This window comes from Microtus ochrogaster, chromosome 10 (genome assembly GCF_000317375.1).
Source record: "Microtus ochrogaster isolate Prairie Vole_2 chromosome 10, MicOch1.0, whole genome shotgun sequence".
In the NCBI taxonomy this organism is placed as follows: domain Eukaryota; kingdom Metazoa; phylum Chordata; class Mammalia; order Rodentia; family Cricetidae; genus Microtus; species Microtus ochrogaster.
In genome coordinates this window covers 46,657,428-46,676,531 of record NC_022016.1, presented here as the reverse complement: position 1 = coordinate 46,676,531, position 19,104 = coordinate 46,657,428, and the positions used below count along the sequence as shown (strand labels likewise).

Here is a 19,104-nt window from a genome sequence, read left to right as displayed (position 1 = left end):
GCTGGGATTAAAGGCGTGCGCCACCATCGCCCGGCCTTGCTTTATACTTTTTTGAAATAATTTCTTGAATTCAGAGATAATTTCTTTAGAGGCATGCCTTCAGCTTTGTTTTGTTTAATTTTGTTTTGTTGTTTTGAGCTTTTTTCCTTCAACATTTTGGCTGTTTGAGGACTTTTGTAATTCTAAGATATTTTAAGTTCTGGGCTTTTCAAAACCCTAAATTGAGCTATATATGAGATTTTGATACAAGTTGCTCTATATCTGTGGATCATTTTGAATGATAGTGAATGTTTTATAATTTTAAATATTCTAATCCATTGTCTTAAGATGGCTTTTCTTTCCCTCACTTTTTGTTAATGTCCTCAGAGTTCCCACTTAGGAGAGTGGAGGTCTTTTACTTTCCTGGTTAGACTTAGACCTAGGGATTTCCTTGGTCAGTGGTTTGCTGTTTGTTGTACAGAGCACAGTTTACTACAGCCTGTGCAGCCCCATGGACATTGTGGTCACTGCATACATGGACACGGGCATGGTCCTGCTCTCTCATTCCCTCAACACATAGAAGATGGTTAAGTAATGCAAATAGAAGTAATTTGCATACCCAAAATTTTTTTCTTCTAAAAATTCTTAACTATATAAACTTAAAAAGGGAATACTGCTGAGCAGTGGTGGCTCACACCTTTAATCCCAGCACTTGGGAGGCAGAGTCAGGCGGATCTCTGTGAGTTTGAGGTCAGCTCAGTTTACAGATCGAGTTCCAGGACAGCCAGGACTATACAAAGAAACCCTGTCCTTCCCTCCCCCTCCCAAGAAGAAAAAGAAGAAAGAAAGAAAAAATACCTGAAAACTTGTACTATGGAAACCCTATGTTGAGAAGGGGGAAAGGTGGTGGTTTTATCAGCAGTATGGATTTGATTCCCAGCTGTGTCTTATCAGCTGCTCTAAGGTGTACTGGCTGACTGCAAAGTGGAAACACAAATATCAAGAATATGAGTGGCTTTTAGTTGTGCTACAAGATGAAAATGATGTATTATTATTGAATAACAAGGATGGTTTCGGTTGTCTATTGAGCACATTATATGCTGAGAGCCCACAGAACATGAGTGGGCAAGATCAAGTCATTAACCCAGAAATCCTGGAGTTTCCCATTGTGTCCCCCAGAGACACATGAACCTCAGAGTGTGCGTACGTAATGAGAGCATGGGCTAGTAGTCTCTTCTGCATTGCATTGATGGTAGCATATCTGAAAAGCACAGTTAGATGATGTGTATGAATGTTTTGAAATGGTAGCTCCTGTAGAGCAAGCTCCTTTTACATGGAAATGAAGTAGTGTGGAGCCCCTCCCCCCTCCCAGCTGGGTGACTCCTGACTGGAATATGGTGTTGCCTTGGAAAAGCACACGTGGTATTTAAGGACACAGCAGTCACTGCTCCTGGCTTGCCCTTCATTCCTCCCTTCTTTTGACTTAGCTGGCAGATTTGTGCATGTTTTTTGCCTCTGGTTTTAAAATCTTTTAAAATCTGTTGTATATGAAAACCATTGCCAGGCCGTAGTAACAGATGCTTTTAATCCCAGCACTTGGGAGGCAAAAGGCAGGTTTATCTCTGTGAGTTTTAAGGCCAGCCTGGTCTACAGAGTGAGTTCCAGGACATCCAGAGTTGGGGGGGAGGGGGACGGGAGGTAGGAAGGCAGGAAAACCATTAACAGACCTGAATGGTTTGCATTGTTCATAGCTGCAGCCTTCAGCACACACATGACTGTACTGACTCCCAGAAGCCTTTTCTCTCACCATCTTTCTTTCTTTCTTTCTTTTTCTTTCTTTCTCTCTCTCTCTCTCTCTCTCTCTCTCTCTCTCTTTCTCTCTTTCTTTCTTTCTGTATTTTTGAGACACGGTCAGGCTCTGTTACAGTTCATCTTAAACTTGAACTTAGCCTTCTTACCTTAGCCTCTCAAACAGCTGGGGATGCAGGAATGTGACCCTGCGTCCAGCTCTCTTCTAAGTTTTATATTTAATTCCTCTTTATTTTACTTCACATAAAGAAATACCTACATTCCATAGCACAAAAGCCAGAACTCTTCTACCATCATAACTTGCAACTTAGAATAGTGTTTGTAGCAGTCCGCCCTCATCTTCCAGCTTTCCTGTCCTGTGTCTCCCTAAGATATGGAAGTCTGTCTCTCCTCCCGTGTCTCTGGCTATATGGTAGCATGTGTTTAGTCCCACACTTTAAATGGCTAAGTACTTAAGAAGTCACATCCGTACAGAGGTTCTCTGCCCCCCACTGGTTGCTGCCCATCATGCCCGTTCTGCCTCTTCACTCTGTCTTCAGTTTGCCTTTCCCTGCTCAGGCCTCTCCCGCCCCACACTAACGTGAGCTCCAGAGCATCGCACCCATCTTCACGTCCCTCTGCAGCTGACCAGTGCCTTCACAGAGGATGGGCTTAGCGTCCACAAACTCTTACCTTACTGGTTTGGGTCTCCGTGTAATTTTAACTTTTAAATTACATTTTCAGTGATTTTTTTTTTCTCTTGTTCTTTTTTCAGTTTTTCTGAAACCCTGGAATTGGCAGATGACATGGCCATTGATATTCCCCATATTTGGTTGTACCTGGCTGAACTAGTCACCCCCTTGTTAAAAGAAGGGGGAATTTCCATGAGAGAACTTATTGTGTAAGTTGTATTTGTTCTTTTTAACATCTACTAAGGTAAATGGTCTCAAAACTTCCCTGCTCTGGCATAGTGCTGTCCATTGGTGCCTCTGGACACTCATGAAACACAGCCTATGACTCTCAGCCTTCAATTTCAAGAAGAAATTGTTACATTGTGCGCACTGGAGATTTGTTTGGGACACAAGAGCCCTGTGGTCCTTGGAGGGTGGCAATCATTGCAGACACAGCTCAGAGTCCAGGAAGTGATTGTTTCTGGAAGTTTCCTATTAGTCTCTGTTTGTGCCTGCCTTTGCTGAGCTGCTCTGCCACATCCCAGGCTCACAGTTAAAATGACAGCATCCTGAACTGGGTGGGAATTGGGATCAGTGCTGCTTGTGTTACTGATGCGTCTCTCTTTCAGAACACTGCTGTCCCTATAGCAGTTCATACTGTCACACTCTGCAAACCACATGACCCTTAAAGATTGACTACGTGTATCACGTGACCCTCCTCTCAAAGATTTCCAAAGTGCACATTGGGTATTTTGAGACTCTCACGAGAAAACAAGCAAGAAAAACGGTTTAAGTGGGCATAGTCTCATTTATTTGGCAGAAGAACCTTTTCTTGGGGAGCTTACAATGTTGGCCCTAGAGAACTTAGTTTAGGAAAGACTGGGTTAGACTATGGCACAGTGGTTTCTTTTCACCTCACTCAGAAAATACCATAAAGAAAAGAAATTTCTGTCTTAACTGTACTTGTGACTGAGCCTTAAATGAACATCACTCTTTCATTTGATGTCGCAGGTAAGTAGAGTCACCTAAGTGCTAACAATAAAGACAAATCCCGGGCTTCCACAGTCCCACTCCTGTTCATCCACCAAGCCTGAGGTGGCCAGGGAGTCTGAGTAGCTGGCCCACACAGTCTCCGTTGGCACGCCTCCGATGTGGACTGCTACGGAACAGAAGCTATGTCAGTTCTCACTCAACTGCTCCTGTCTTTTACAGAGAATTTAGCAAGCCTTTGCTTCCCGTGGGAAGAGCTGGGATCCTGCTTTCTGAAATACTGCGCCTTCTATGCAAACAAATGGTGAGCGTTAGCTGAACGTAAGGCCTGTTGGTGTGCTCAGAGGGCAGTGATGTGAGCAGTGAGTCTTCCCTTTTCTGATCTCGGGAAGAAGAGTGTGCCACTGCTTGGCTTGTTTCTGTCAGAGTTGCCTTCACTCTTTTATCAGGATCTCTGGGAAGAATTGTTCAGTCTCAACTAGAATGGTTTGCTATAATAGTTCAAAAGACTCTGAAGAGACTTAGTATTTGTGACTGTGAGTTTGTCTTTTCTTGAAACAGAGAACTTTCTGCTCTTGCAGAGTATGCTGGTTCAGATCCCAGCACCCACATGGTGACTCAGGACTCTAACTCTGCTCCAGGGCTTCTGGAGTCACAAACAGTTGATTTTAGTACCTTGACTGCCGAGGTCTAGTCTAATGTGGCTGCAGAGAAGTGCTAAAATGATTGTGTGGGATGATGAATTTTTCTCAGGGAAATGTCTGTTACTCAAAGATAACTAAGCCTTCAAAGTCTGTGTAGGCTGGAGAGGGAGATAGGCAGGGGTGAGCCATTCACGCGGAAGGGGTAGGAATGCTCCATCCTGTCATTGTTGCCTGGAAGAGGACGTCAGAGCACAGTAGGACTCTGGGAAGATGCTTGGGGCTCCTGCTGTGCTTCTGTCTGAGCTGGAGGTACTGGGGTGATAGATTACAGTTTAGTAAGTTTTCATTCTTTTTTGTTTTGGTTTTTGAGACAGGGTTTTTCTATAGCTTTGGAGCCTGTCCTGGAACTCTGTAGACCAGGTCGGCCTTGAACTCACAGAGATGTGCCTGCCTCTGTCTCCCAAGTGCTAGTATGAAAGGTATGTGCCACCACTGCCTAGCTTTTTTTTTTTTTTTTTTTAAACCACAGCTTTCTGTCTCACTCTGACATGCAAAAGCCCTTCAGGATCCCATTTGTGGAACCTGTGTTACATAGCTAGATACTTTCAACAGCCCACTTCTGGGGACTTCCTGTCTTGTGATAGCTCTCTCTGCCTTGCAACACTAAAGTGTTTACTGAACTCCTATAGTTCAGCTTTCCCTCTTCTACCTTCTTCAATTCTCACTTCAAATTTGTTATCTACTTTAATTTTCAGTAACAGAAACCAAATAACAAAACCCAGGATTTTGATGTGTGTTTTTGTCTCTTTTTCATGGTTTTTTTTTTACTTGTATATTTTTATGATTTTGAGACAGAGTTCCAGTTCACAGCCTAGGCTAGCCTCAGATTTTTTTTTTTTTTTTAAAGATTTATTTATTTATTATGTGTACAGTATTCTCAGTACTCTGCCTGAAGGCCAGAAGAGGGCATCAGACCTCATTACAGATGGTTGTGAGCCACCATGTGGTTGCTGGGAATTGAACTCAGGACCTTTGGAAGAGCAGGCAGTGCTCTTAACCACTGAGCCATCTCTCCAGCTAACCTCAGATTTATAACTGTCTTCCTGCTACCTTCCCAAGTATTGGTATTGCAGGCATGTGCCACACTGCAACTGAAACCAACTCTTCTCTTGCTCTACTGTATGATGATGTCATTAGCCTCTAGTGTTTTCTGTTACATCATCTTTGTGAAGCAGCAAGGATACCTGCTCATATGTGTCCAGCTGAGTGTGGTTCTGCTTGAGTCAAAAGGTGATCCCTGATCCGGGTGCCAGAGAGGCCTGTGTCTGCTTCATGAAGTGTATAAGCAGAGCTGTCTGGGAGGGGGAAGCAGTATAAACATGTAAAATTAGTTGGTTAGGATGTTTAGTAATTGCTGGCAGTGTCCTAAATTAAGCATCTAGCAAATGAATAGTTGACTCATAAGCTGTTATGCTAAGTCATTCACCGTTTTATTTATTTATGTATATATTTATTTTTAGGTTTGGGAGACTCTGTAGCCCAGACTATCCTGTAACTCATTATGTAGTGCAGGCTGGCTTCAAACTCAAGATGAGTTCAGCCTCCTAAGTATGGGCGTTCTTGGTGTGGCCAGAATCACCATTACAGTTACATGTATTCAAACATTTCCACTTGGAAGAGAATAGTCCCGCTAGTAAGGATCAGTACTGAATTTTATTATATTTTTAGTCTCTAGAGGTATATCACGCAAAACTTTGTTCCTTCTTGCAAGCAAAACTGGTTTATCTCTGTTTTAGAGCCATAAGAAAGTAGGCGCCTTATGGAGGGAGGCTGACCTCAGCTGGAAGGACTTTCTACCAGAAGGGGAAGATGTACATAATTTTCTCTTGGAGCAGGTGAGTAACAGTTCCTTTTGACGATGGTTGGTTTGAGGTTGTTAGAGCCCTTATGTAGCATTCATGAGACCCTGGGTTCTAGGAACATCACTGCAGATGAAGACAATGATAATAATAAAAGTACTGTTAAGGGGCTAGGATACTGGCTCAGTAGAGCCTTGGGTTTGACCCCAACATTTCAGCAACTTAGATGAGAACCATAGTAAAGGCAGGTGTCGGGTACCACATCCAGCACATCTCAGGACCCTCTGCTGATAGTAGGTGCATGGGCAGGAAAGTTTTATTTGGGTGAACTGGCCTCTCTGGGAAGCTCAGCGTGTTTATTATAGGGCGTTGAACAGAGAGGTGGGATTTCTGCATACAGATAAACAAAGAGACAATTTTAATGTATCCAAAAATTTAACAGAACAAAACTAAGTCATGTGCCACCACCACCACAGAGCTAGAAGAAAAGTTTTAGGGAAAAAGGAAAAGGCAAAAGTGCTCACCACTGCAACAGAAAGTAGTGGCATTATTATGAATTCTATTCCAAAATGTGAGTCAGATGTCTGAGTCAGTTCTATGCTAATGTATTCATTAGCCTCATTGAAGGGAACCAGTATCCAGAACAAGAATTTAGGTTGTAGTTCAAAATGTTCCTGCAAAGACAAATCGAGAATCCATGGTCTTTCTGTAATACTAAATAATACTGAACTCCACAAAGCAATCTTTTAGTTGTAGGAAACCAAGAAAGTGTGTCTACTTTCCTGGTCCTCGCTGAGCAGAAACAGGCTGATCTCTTGGCTCAAGGCCAAGCCAGGGCCACATAGTGAGACCCTGCTGAAAATTCTTTCTTGAACACAGGGAAATGAAGTTGCTGATATGGGAAGCAATGCAGAAGTCATACTTGAAAGGAGACCCTCTGGTAGTCCTGGCAGTGTAAAAGTGGGCTTTGGATTCAGGCTATGTTCCCTTTGTTGCCTGTGATTTCAAAGACATGAGGTCAAGCATCATAATCCACCCCTTGGGAGGTGCCGAGTAGGTTCGGGAGTTAAAGGTTCTCCTTGGTTACATAATGAATTGGAAACCAACCTAGCCTGTGAGACTGTCTTAGTTAGGGTTTCTATTGCTTTGAAGAAACACTATGACCATGGCAAATCTTATAAGGAAAACATTTAATTGAGATGGCTCACTTACATTTTCAGAAGTTCAATCCATTTATCATTGTGGTTGGAGCATGGTAGCATGTAGGCCGATATGGTGCTGGAGGAGTAGCTTAGAGTCCTACATCTTGCAGGCAACAGGAAGTCAGCTGAGAAACTAGACGGTATCCTAAGCCTAGGAAACCTCAAAGTCTGCTCCCAGAATGACATGCTTCCTTCAACAAGGAAGTACCACTTGGGGACAAGTACATTCAAACTCCCACAGAGACCCTGTGTCAAAACCCCACAACAATAAAAGCTGCTTTGGTGAACTTGGGTATAAGTGAAAGTCAGCCCAGTGCTCAAGGTTCTAGAAAGAGAGGTAACTTTTACAAATACTGTACAGGGGCTGTACAAGTGTTTCCCTGAGCATTGCCTTCATCAGTGGTGAAGCTTTGTTTTCAAAATTTTTTACTTTTATTGATATGTTAATACTGTTAATTGCTTCATCGCTCAAAGTAAGTTCTGTAAATTCTGGTGAAATATTAGGTTTTCCTTGTAGATACTTTAATCCCTCAGAGCATTGGGTCATGTCATGGAAAGTTTGTAGTTGTACACATTGATGGCTTTTATTTACGTGAGTTGGTGTTTTGTTTGTATGTATGTATGGACTCCAGGTGGATGCCTGGTGCCCAAGGAGGCCAGAAAAAGGAGTGAGATCTCCTGGAACTGGAATTACAGATGGTTGTGAGCCACCATGTGGGTGGAGTTGAGCCTGAGTTTTCTAGAAGAGTGTCCAGTGCAATGCTCTTAATCACTGAGCCAGCTCTCCAGCTCTTGATCGTTCTTAAAAAAGCTTATGGCTGTCCTCTTAGTCTTCTTTATGTGTGTTGAAGTCTGAGGAGCATACTGTTTACCAACACTGAAACAGAAAAATACTTTATAGCAATGTTGGGCCAGGCTGGTGTGGCTTAGTGCCAAAATGCTTATATGACACGTTCTTAGTCTCGGATTCCACTAAAAACTGCAAAAACGGGGAGAAGGAGAGATAGGAAAGGCAGTGTGTGGAAGAAATAAAACATTGGAATCAAAAACAGAATCCAAATGAGTTGGAAGAGGGCACCAGATCTCATTACAGATGGTTGTGAGCCACTATGTGGTTGCTGGGAATTGAACTCAGGACCTTTGGAAGAGCAGCCAGTGCTCTTAACCTCTGAGCCATCTCTCCTGCCCGGGTCTTAGTTTTTAATCAGTAATCAAATTGTAGCCGGGCGGTGGTGGCGCACACCTTTAATCCCAGCACTCGGGAGGCAGAGGCAGGCGGATCTCTGAGTTCGAGACCAGCCTGGTCTACAAGAGCTAGTTCTAGGACAGGCTCCAAAGCCACAGAGAAGCCCTGTCTCGAAAAAAAACCAAAAAAAAAAGAAAAAAAGAAAAAGAGAACTTGGTTTGAATTATCTTTAATACTCCTATGTAAATATGGTGTAAAGCCAGGCACAGCCATGTGTCTTACTCACTGCCTGACGGAACAGTGTGGGTTTTTGTTACTGTTTCCATGACAGTTGATACCATCATTTTTTTTCCCTTGTGGTTAGCATGGTCAGGATCCTTAGGGCGTATTGCTGCTGCTGTCTCTGTAGGGTTATGGAGAAGCTGCAGTCTTAGCCCTCAGGGCCTCCTGCATCCTAACTCCCTGCAAGACTGCAGTTCACAGTGATCTGGAGGTAGCAAGGCAGAGAGAACCATGGGGAGTTAGTTTGCCTTTTTATGGAGTATAGAAATGCACAACATAAAAGTTTGAAGATTGGGCTGACAAGATGGCTGCAGATAAGGCACTTGTTACACAAGCCTTGGTGGCCTGTGTTCATTCCTTGGGACCCAAAGTGTGGGTGGAGCGATGACTCAGCAGATAAGAGTGTGTGTACAGTTGCTGTGGAGGTCAGTTCCGTGGCAGGCTGCGGATGTCTTGCCACCTGTAACTCACAGCTCCAAGAGGTCAGACGCCCTCTTCTGGATTGCTGAGAGCACCTGCGCTTGCATGTACACATGCCCATAAGGACACATAATTAAAACTAAAATAACTTTTTAAAAATTTATTATCTGGCCTCCATATCATGTACATACATACAAATATTAAATAGATTTTTTTCAATTTAAAAATCTAAATTTTTAAATTTAAAAATTAGATCTAATTAAATGTGTCTCTTAGTGCAGATGCCCTTGGGCCAGAGGCAATGGATCTCTCTGGAGCTAGAAGTAACTGACAGTTGTGAATTATACCCTAGTGGGTGCTGGGAATCAAGCCCAGGGCCTATGTAAGAGCAGTGTGCATTCCTAACCACTGAGCATCTCTCTGTCCCCTACATACAATTTGTTTGAAAGGCTGGAGACTGATGGAAATACTGCTGAAGAAGCAGACGTTCAGAGCTTCGTGTGGAGTGTGTCTGCTGCTCATGGCCAACCTTCCCTGTCCATGGAACTGAACATGGTAGTGACAGTGAACACTACCTGTGTCTCATATAATTGTCATATTGAACAATACCAGTATCATGTACTCGGCACATCGAATGATATCAGTGTTACCTATTTGGTTCCAGAAATTGGACTTCATAGAGTCAGAAAGTTCCTGTTCCTCTGAAGCACTTTCGAAGAAAGAACTCTCTGCTGAGGAGCTGTCTCAGCGGCTGGAGAAACTCATCATGGAGGACAGGGCAGACGACGAGCGGATCTTTGACTGGATAGAGGTACGGACACCAACCAGGCTCTGCTGTCTGTCTCTCTGGAGTTCCCACGGCAGTCCTTTTCCTCAGACCTTTTACCCCATGCCCTGTTTCTTTTGTGCCTATATGTGTGTAGCGTATTTGAAATTCAAAGACCATTCAGAGGCTTTTACAAGTACTCAGTCTTCTTTTCCACTTTTATTTATTTATTGGTTTGTTTGGGGGATTGTTTGTTTGGTTATTTTTTGTTTTGTTTTAGATCAAGATCACATGTGTAGCCTTGGCTAGTCTGGAACCTGCTAAGTAAACAAGACTGGCTTTGAACTCATAGAGATCTCCTTGCCTTTGCTTGTATACACCACCATGCCCAGTCAATTTTAGTCTTTAACAAGTCAAGTAAAAACCTATTCAGAGCACAGACCCATTCTCTGGACCTCATTTCATTAGAATGCATTCCATATTTATCACTTGTGTACTAGCTTAGATGAAATTGATGAGCAGCATGCAGTTGTTGTGACGTACACTGACTTTTCTTCAGTGTTCCGGCATGTTGTGTGTTTTAACCTGTTGCTATATTCCTTTGAGTGGTAATGCTTATCTGTGAAGGTGCTTACAGGCTTTTTATGAGGTCACAGAAGCAGAATCCCCCTTACCCCACTGTGTCTGCTGATGTGGGATTCCCCTCTGAGTGCTGTGATTACCATTAATGAATAAAGAAAGCTGGCTTGAGCCTATAGCAAGGCAGAATTTAGCTAAGCGGGAAAACTAAACTACATGCTGGGAGAATGGAGGTGGAGTCAGGGAGAAGCCATGGATCCTCCACCAGAGACAGACATGCTGAAACTTTGCGGGTAAGCCACAAGCCTCATGGTAAAATATAAAATACTGTAAATGGGTTAATGCTAGATGTAAGAGCTAGCTAGCAATACATTTAAGTGATTGGCTAAGCAGTGATTTAATTAATATAGTTTCTGTGTGATTATTTCGGGGCTGAGCAGCCAGGAACCAACAAGCGGCCTCTCTTACAACAACCCGCTGTGGTCTTTAACCGCTCCAGGCATTGAGAAATAACGTGACCGACCCTAATAACTTGATTGCTTTTTCTCATATATATGTATGTATGTATATATATATTTATTTATATTTTATTTATTTTTTTTAATATTTTATTTTATGATTTGGGTGTTTTGCCTTCATATATGTCTGCACTGTGTGCATGACTGGTGCCCAAGAAGGCCAGAAGAGTGTGTCATATGGTCATGGTTGTAAACCACCATGTGGGTTCTGGGAATCAAGCCATTAATCACTGCTCTATTTATTTATTATTTGTAGGTTGTTGTTAGCTGCCCAGCAAGGGTATTCTTTTTTTGTTTGTTTGTTTGTTTTCTAGACAGGTTTTCCCTATGTGTTCTGTGTATCACCCTGGCTATCCTGGAATTCACTTTGTAGACCAGCTGGCCTTGTACTCACAGAGATCCACCTGGCTCTGCTTCTTGAGAACTGGGTTTAAACACATGCTCCACCACCACCCATGCAAACTCTGTTCTTGACATGAGCAGTAAGCACTGGACCTGTGAACCATCATCACAATGACAGGCAGCTCTGGCATTCCTTTGAAAGCTGTCTGTGCTGTCTGAGCTTGGCCGCACATGCAGACCAGCAGTTTAGGTCATGACATGCGTTGTATAAATACTTGTTTTTGTTGTTTTGAGACAGAGTCACATGTTACCCAAGGTGGCCTCCAGACCCCCATGTCTCTAAAGAGTACCTCCAATCCTGGTCCTCCTGCTCCTCCTCTCAAGTGCTATGTAACGTGTGCACAACCACACCAGCCTTATCTTCCACTTTGATTTGGGGCTATTCCCTGGAAACTCCCACACTGGACTCAAATTAGTTCTCAGTCAGATAACTTTCTGGTCTGAGAATACTCAGATTTGGGTTGAATCGTGACGTCTGCTGTCTTCACTTTTCATCATCCTCAGGCTTCATTCATGTGCCCGCCTTGTCACTTAGGTCTGAGGGGAACTGAGGGATGGATGAGTGGAGCGCTCTGAGGACAAAACTGAACTGTCCAGCTCCCCACCTGGGGACATTGCTGTCCTTCACTTGGTTGTGTAGTTACCATTTATACCTCACCCACAGGGAAGATCCATCATTAGATAGCTTCAGATGCCTTGCTGGAACTCAGGAATTGTGTCTCATTCTAAGACGAGTAATTAAAATTAAAGGTTGCTTTAACATGGCTATATTTTTCTGAATATTACTTATATTGTAGCTGCAGGGGTCTCTGTGACTATCATGGTCAGCAGAGTAACAATTTGAGGGAGGCACGAAGGTGGTTTGGTTCAACATGACTAAGTAGCCATGTTCATCCAAACTTTGGAATCTAATCCCAAGTAGTTTATTTTAGACAACTTAGCACAATTTGGTAAAAAAAAAAAAAAAAAAATCCTAGTGTACAATAAAGCTTAAGATATGACTACATTGAAACTCTTTGTAAAATACATGTGACATCTTTCATAAAGATGGATTCTGTAGATTGAGAAGCTCATAATAAGGGTTTGGGGGAGGATCCAGTATAGTCTGTTCACACAGCCCAAAAGGTCTCCCAGCCTTCTAGATGGGTAGCAGCTTCTGTATACCTTCCTTTGTAGGAACCCTGTGTGTTGACCATTCCTGGTTCCCACAGTGCTTATCTGTGAGCACAGGACCTCCTGTGGGAACTCCCACCCATAGATGGGTAGCCATCTCTTTCCTAATCTTAACCATTCTGCTATAGTTGAGGCTTAGACGGCAGCTGTGCTAACCACTGTGCCAGCAGCACAGTTATTCTTGAACTCAGGTAGCCTGAGCCGTGGGCCTCCTGCTTTCTGTTCTGAAAGTCAGGTCTCAGCTCACGTGCTTAGTGCCGTCCCCTCATGACTTTGTAGATGGACAATGTGTCGGTGGTCGAACTTTCATTTCAGAATTCACTACATACTTGTGATTTTACTTTTTGTTCTTTAAACTGTCCAACTTCGTTATCAATTAACATTGCTTTACCAAAAAATTGCATATATTTGTCCACTCTTAGGTTCTATTGCACTAACATTTGCAGTTTCTTTAGAATTCAGTTCAACAGTCTTAGCAGGGATAATTGAGAATTCCATACATTTTAATATTCTTTCCCCTCCCTAGGTCTCCCAAATCCTTCCCCAGTTCACACTCAGCTTTATAGGATTTTCTTTTTTTTTTTTTTTTTTTTTTTTTTTTTTTTTTTTTTTTTTTTTTTTTTTTTTTTTTTTTTTGGTTTTTCGAGACAGGGTTTCTCTGTGGCTTTGGAGCCTGTCCTGGAACTAGCTCTGTAGACCAGGCTGGTCTCGAACTCACAGAGATCCGCCTGCCTCTGCCTCCCGAGTGCTGGGATTAAAGGCGTGCGCCACTATCGCCCGGCCGTAACTCTCACATTTTGATTAACCCATTTTTCTGATCTATATTAGCCATGTGGCTCAGTATCTTATTTGAAAGAAGTTCTCTTATTATTGTAGCCCAGGCTGTCCTTGAACTCATTCTGTAAATCAGGCTAACCTCAAACTCACTGAGACAGTCTGTCTCTGCTGGGATTAAAGGGAGGTCACCATGCCCAGCCAGCTTGATGTTTTTGCCGATGTCTCTTCTGGTAAGAGGGCAGCAGGTAGATTTTTGCAGCCTAATAGCCTGAGTTCAGTCACCAGAACTCCCATGATGGAGGAATGACAGCTCCTGCAAGCTGTCCTTTGACCTTACTCACAGCCACACACACACACACGTGCCTTACTCTAACCAAATAAATAAAGATAAGTTTCAACAAATGTAGATTTTACCTAATAAAAGAAACTTTTTAAAAACCAAGAAAAGAGAGCAGGAAAGCCATAATAGTGGCTGATCTCTCAGTGCCTGTGAGTCTGGCTGTCGACAGCCTTCAGCAGGCCCAGCATCCTCCTTCCTTCACTTTGTTGCTTAACCTGGAGGCTTCTTTGCCATTTTCTCCAAGTCTTTTCTACTATGAGATGCTAGGATTCGAATACTTGTCCTTATTTGTGCAAGGAAGGAGCAGTTCATTCCCTTGTAGCTGTTGAGGAGAAACACTCAAATGGTCTACAAGTGTTGTCTAATTACATTTATTAATTTATTAATTGGTTTATGCTCCCTTGCTTAGAATCTCATCCTTTGTGGATTTCAAGTATTGTCCAGTACTTAGAATTACTCTGCTAACCTGTTTTTTAAAAAATACTGTTGAATGGCCAGGCAGTGGTGGTGTACAACTTCAATTCCAGCAGCCTAACTGAAAGCTAAATAAAAAAAAATTGTTTGGAGGTTTTTTAAAAAATAACTTACTTATTTTTACTTTATATGCATTGGTGTTTTGCCTACATATATGTCTGTGTGAGGCTGTTGGATCTCCTGGAGCCAGAGTTATAGAAAGTTGTGAGCTGCCATATGGGTGCTGGCTATTGAACCTGGGTCCTCTGGAAGAACAACTGGTGCACTTAATCTCTGAGCCATCTCTCCAGCCCCCTATTTGGAGTTTTTAAGAATTTCAGTTTAGCCTGGCAGTGCTAGCACACACCTTTAATCCCAGCATCCAGGAGGCAGAGGCAGGTGAATCTCTGAGTTTGAGGCCAGCCTGGTCTACTGAGTGAGATCCAGGATAGCCAGAGCTACAAAGAGAAACCCTGCCTATACATTCATACATACCTACGTAAATAAAAAATATTGTTGAGTGAAAATGTAAAAGCCCATTATCTTAAAATAACACACTATTTTTTTCTATTATTTATTCTTCAAAAATAGTTGTTCCCATGTTTGAAAAAGTAACTCTTTGAGGCTTGGCTTCAATCCAAATATAGTTATATGGGTGGTTTTGTGTGTGGGTGTTTATGGTTTTTGTTTTGTTTTTGTCCTTTGTTGTTATTGGTGGTTATCTTGAGTTTTTTGTTTTTTTGGTTTTTTTTTTTTTTTTTGGAACTAGCTCTGTCTGTAGACCAGGCTGGTCTCGAACTCACAGAGATCCACCTGCCTCTGCCTCCCAAGTGCTGGGATTAAAGGCATGCACCACCACCGCCCAGCTTGAGTTTGTTTTTTGAGAGAAGGTCTCTCTATAGAGATCAGGCAGTCCTGGAGCGCGCACTGCTCACCAGACAGTGCTTCACCGTGGCTAGCTGATTAAAAGTAGCTACTACTTTTAAAGTAGTGTAAAGCAGGTGCATTTTTGTCAGCATGTCTCTTGGCACCCACTGCTTATCATAGTCCGTCCCCAGATGTGGCACTGGCCCCACATGCCTCTGTTTCTGCAATTGGCCTGGTCATGAAACTCTAATGGAATAAAGTCCTTCCTAGCTACAGTGGTGGTCCCAAAGATCTGACCATCTGACTGCCTGCCCTCACTGATCCCGCAAGTTCCTGCTGAGTGGGATTGAGGGCAGGTGTCAGGAAGAGTTTTCCTTGATCTGCCTCAGTTGTAAAATCCTACACTGGCCTGTCTCTAAACAACCTTACATGGCTAAACTTTCAAACCCAGAAGCAAACAATGACATGTTCAGTGTTTCTTGCCAGGCACTGTGTTCAGGCTGCCTCTCTGATGGAAAAGTCCCTGGGATACTATGGAAATATTTGAAACCCTTTCTTAGGGATTGTCTCCCGGTGCATTTGCCTTTTTCTGTTGCTGCCCATCATCTTAGTGTAAGGCTAAGCAGCATCCATGCAGTGGAGTGGAATCTAGGGTCCTTTTGACTTCATTAGACATCAGTGGAATGAATTTCTCAACACCTGAAAGGTTCCAGACTGTTCTGGAGATTAACCCTGTTTGCTGTAGATGAAAATGAACAGCAGTGTTGGTCCAAGGATGCAGTCGCATGGTGAGAATATGATCCAGGCTACAATGCATTCATGCTTCATGGTGCAGCTGCATATTCCTATGTAGTTCTAGCTGGCTTCAAGCTCACTTTGTAAACCAAGCTTCCTAGAACTCACAGAACGTCCTCCTCTGTCCTCTCTCTCTTCCCCCTCCCCAAACCCTCAGTGCTAAAATTAAAATTTAGACATGGGCAGCAGCCCCTCGCCTGTAGTGCAGTCACTTTTGCATACGTAGACAGGGTGGGTCTCCTTGTGGGTTGTGACGGTGGAATGTTGTTTGGTGGTTGCAGCTCTAAATGACCATAATCCATGGTTCTGCGTGATTGACTGAGGTCAGAGGAAGAAGTCCTCAAACCTGCCTGGTTGCCTGGAGCGTTTGCACAGACAAGTGCAAGCACCTTACACTGACAGACATCCTTTCTGTTTTCACTTCCAGGCTAATCTAGATGAAAACCAGATGAGTTCACCTACATTCCTTAGAGCTTTAATGACGGCCGTTTGCAAAGCAGCTATCATAGGTGAGTGGTGTCTGTCGGTTGTGGTTCCGAGCATCTGAAGTACACATTGTCGCCTCTGCGTTTCATGATCTCATTTTATATTTCTTGGCACTTGCAGTTTCTGCATAAATGGTGGCATCATATCGTGCTACCTGCTGTCTCAGCCAAGGGTTAATAGTTGATCTCTCAGTAAGAACAGGTCTGAGCCTCCCTCGCCTGCCTACCTCATGTTCTGCAGTTGAGCGGAATTGTGCACTGCTCCTTGGGTGCACGTAGACTTTTCCTTCCACCTTTTCTTTCCATCATCAAGGCCATGTCTTCCATTCATGAGCGGGTTGAATATTTTTTATAGTTTTTTTGAGGTAGGGTTTCATGTAGCCCAGGCTAACCCCAAGCTCTCCTGCTTATGCCTCCCTTGTGTTAAAAGTATAGTTACCTGTGACCAAGTTTGGCTTATTGTTTAAATATCTATGCCATGTAAACTTGACCTATAGCTCCAGCTCCCAATTTTGCTTTATTTTTGCATTTTTAAAATATTTCAATTCCCATATTATTAGTAATATTTTTAATTGGCATGGCAAATTATAATTGTACACATTCGTAGGCTAAAAGTGATGTTTTGATAATGTCTACAATGTGGAATGTTTAAATCAAGCTAATCAACATATCTGTCAGCTCTCCAATTTTATGATGAGATATCTGATTAATATGGCTCTCCTAAGTTGCCATAAAACCTTGGTACTGTTTCATTATAATCTACATAGGTAAAAAGTTGGGAAATCTGCCTTCCACATCTGTTTCCCTTTCAGGGTTTATATCATTTTCTATAGAATATACATTAAAAGTGTACTAGTGTCAGAGGCCTATAAGTGGAGGCAGCAGGATCAAAAGCGCAAGGCCCGCCTGGGCTACAGAGAATATTTAAGGCCTATGAGACAGCTTAGTGAGACCCTGTCCCAAAATGAAAAGTTCAGGGATAGCTTGCCAAGTGTGTGAGGCACTTGGTTCAGTGCAACAGAAGAATGTACAGAGTTCAGTCTTTGCTTTAGAGCCCCTTACTTCTACTTCCATAGATGTGCATGTCTGCTGATCTCAGCAATAGAGAGGGTTCTGTGTTAACTCTGGTTCTTGTCGCTGCAGCTGACTGTTCTACCTTCAGAGTGGACACTGCTGTCATCAAGCAGAGAGTGCCGATCTTACTCAAGTACCTAGACTCAGACACGGAGAAGGAACTGCAAGCACTTTATGCACTACAAGCATCAATAGTAAAACTTGACCAACCTGCCAGTAAGTTTCCATCTTGGTACAGTGAGTCCAGCCAATCAGGTTGAATTTGTAAGCCTTGAAAGTTGGGGTTTGGACATGGGCAGTGGGATGACTTGCAACAGCTTACAGAATCAGCAGTGTGAAAACCTATGTGAGAAGATGCTATTAAGTCTAGTTAAGTAGGGTGTGGTGTCGTGCGCCTTTGATCCCAGCACTCGGGGCAGAGGCAGGTGGATCTCTATGAGTTTGAAACCAGCCTGGGCTACAGAACAAGTTCTGGGACCACCAAGGCTATTACACAGAGAAACCCTGTCTCAAACTCCGGGAGGGAAAAAAGTCTAGCTTAGAATCTAGAGAGAGAGAGTGAGTTCAAGTGTAAAGAGCATTGGCTACTCTTCCAGTGGACCTAGGTTAGGTTCGGTTCCCGGTACCCACATGGCCGCCCACAGCCAGTCTTAACTCCAGTTCCAGGAGATACAACTCCCTCTCCTGTTTACACACCTGCCAGGCATGCACATGGTGCACAGATATACACACATACATAGTTGAACTGGATAGGTAACATTCCCGCGTCATCCCTGGGTGTGGCTAGGGCAAGAGAAGCATAGCTTCAAGGCCAGCTTGGGCTGCAGTGTAAGAATATATCTCAAAGGCAACTGGTGTAGAGTTGATCTTTCCATAGGACCAGGTTTAATGACTCTGCTGTCACAATGGATGTATACCTTGCTCCGTATGGCAACCTAGTCACCTTGAGATGCTTGTGGCTGTGGTACATGTAAATGTAGCTGTTGTGACTGAGAACTGAATTTCCCATTTTATTTAACTTGCATTTAGATAGCCCCATGTGGGTATCTTAGATGCAGATTAATGGCCTTGAGAGGCTGGCCAGTGATCTCAGCATCCTGAGCACTGGCATTTACCAAGGCTTCCATACCCATGCACCCCAGTGTCAGGTGCTGGCCAGTGAATCTTGGACACCCTCAAGAATTACTGCAGTTTGTACAAGTGGATGGAGCAGGCTTATTTCAGGGATGGCCTTGAGTGGTTCCCAGATACTTTGCTTGTGTTCTGACGTTCGCAGAGTTATCCTCGGAAGGTGGAAGTGCTCCTGAAAGACTCCTGGGAGAGGAGAGGAAGGACTAAAGCATCTAATCCTCAGAGTTAGTCAGAGAGGCCCTGAAGTCTGAATCTAAAACTGTAGTTGTTTTTCCTTCTCTCAAAGTCATGTGAGGTCATGTGACAGGATAGCGTCCTTCTGAGGTGTTGCAGAAGAGGACAGTAGCTTTTCAGATGAGATGCTGTCTGATGAAGTAAGTGGCTGCCAAGTTAACATTAGGTATATCGACTGCAGACATCCTGGGAACTGTTGGTTTGGGAACCTGCCACCATCAGACTTGTGGTCTTGTTCCATTTCCCTGTAGATGAACTGGAGTTGTTCTGATTTTATTTTTGTTGGGTTTTGGCATGATTTATTTCAGTGTTAAACTATTATAATTACAAAGATTAATCAAGAAATGTGGCTATGAATCTGTCTGGTTCTCATACTAGTTGACATTTACCACTCATTCACTGCCTCCTCTGCTAGTGTGATGGTCAGGAAGCCAGCTCTAGTGAGTCCTAAGAGCCAGGGGTGATGGTCAGGAAGCCAGCTGCAGTGAG

General features: G+C 43.2%; 1 protein-coding gene across 21 annotated transcripts in view; it reads left to right on the top strand.

Moving 5' to 3' along the window:
- Positions 1-19,104, top strand: part of Eif4g3 (eukaryotic translation initiation factor 4 gamma 3) — a 229,712-nt gene that overhangs the window by 208,666 nt on the left and 1,942 nt on the right. For all 21 annotated transcript variants that reach the window (XM_026782045.1, XM_026782044.1, XM_026782040.1 and 18 more), the window contains 6 exons: positions 2,543-2,668; positions 3,651-3,732; positions 5,869-5,967; positions 9,686-9,832; positions 16,119-16,200; positions 17,320-17,466. In XM_026782045.1, the coding sequence (XP_026637846.1) occupies positions 2,543-2,668; positions 3,651-3,732; positions 5,869-5,967; positions 9,686-9,832; positions 16,119-16,200; positions 17,320-17,466 (683 nt within the window). The remainder of the gene's footprint in view (positions 1-2,542; positions 2,669-3,650; positions 3,733-5,868; positions 5,968-9,685; positions 9,833-16,118; positions 16,201-17,319; positions 17,467-19,104) is intronic.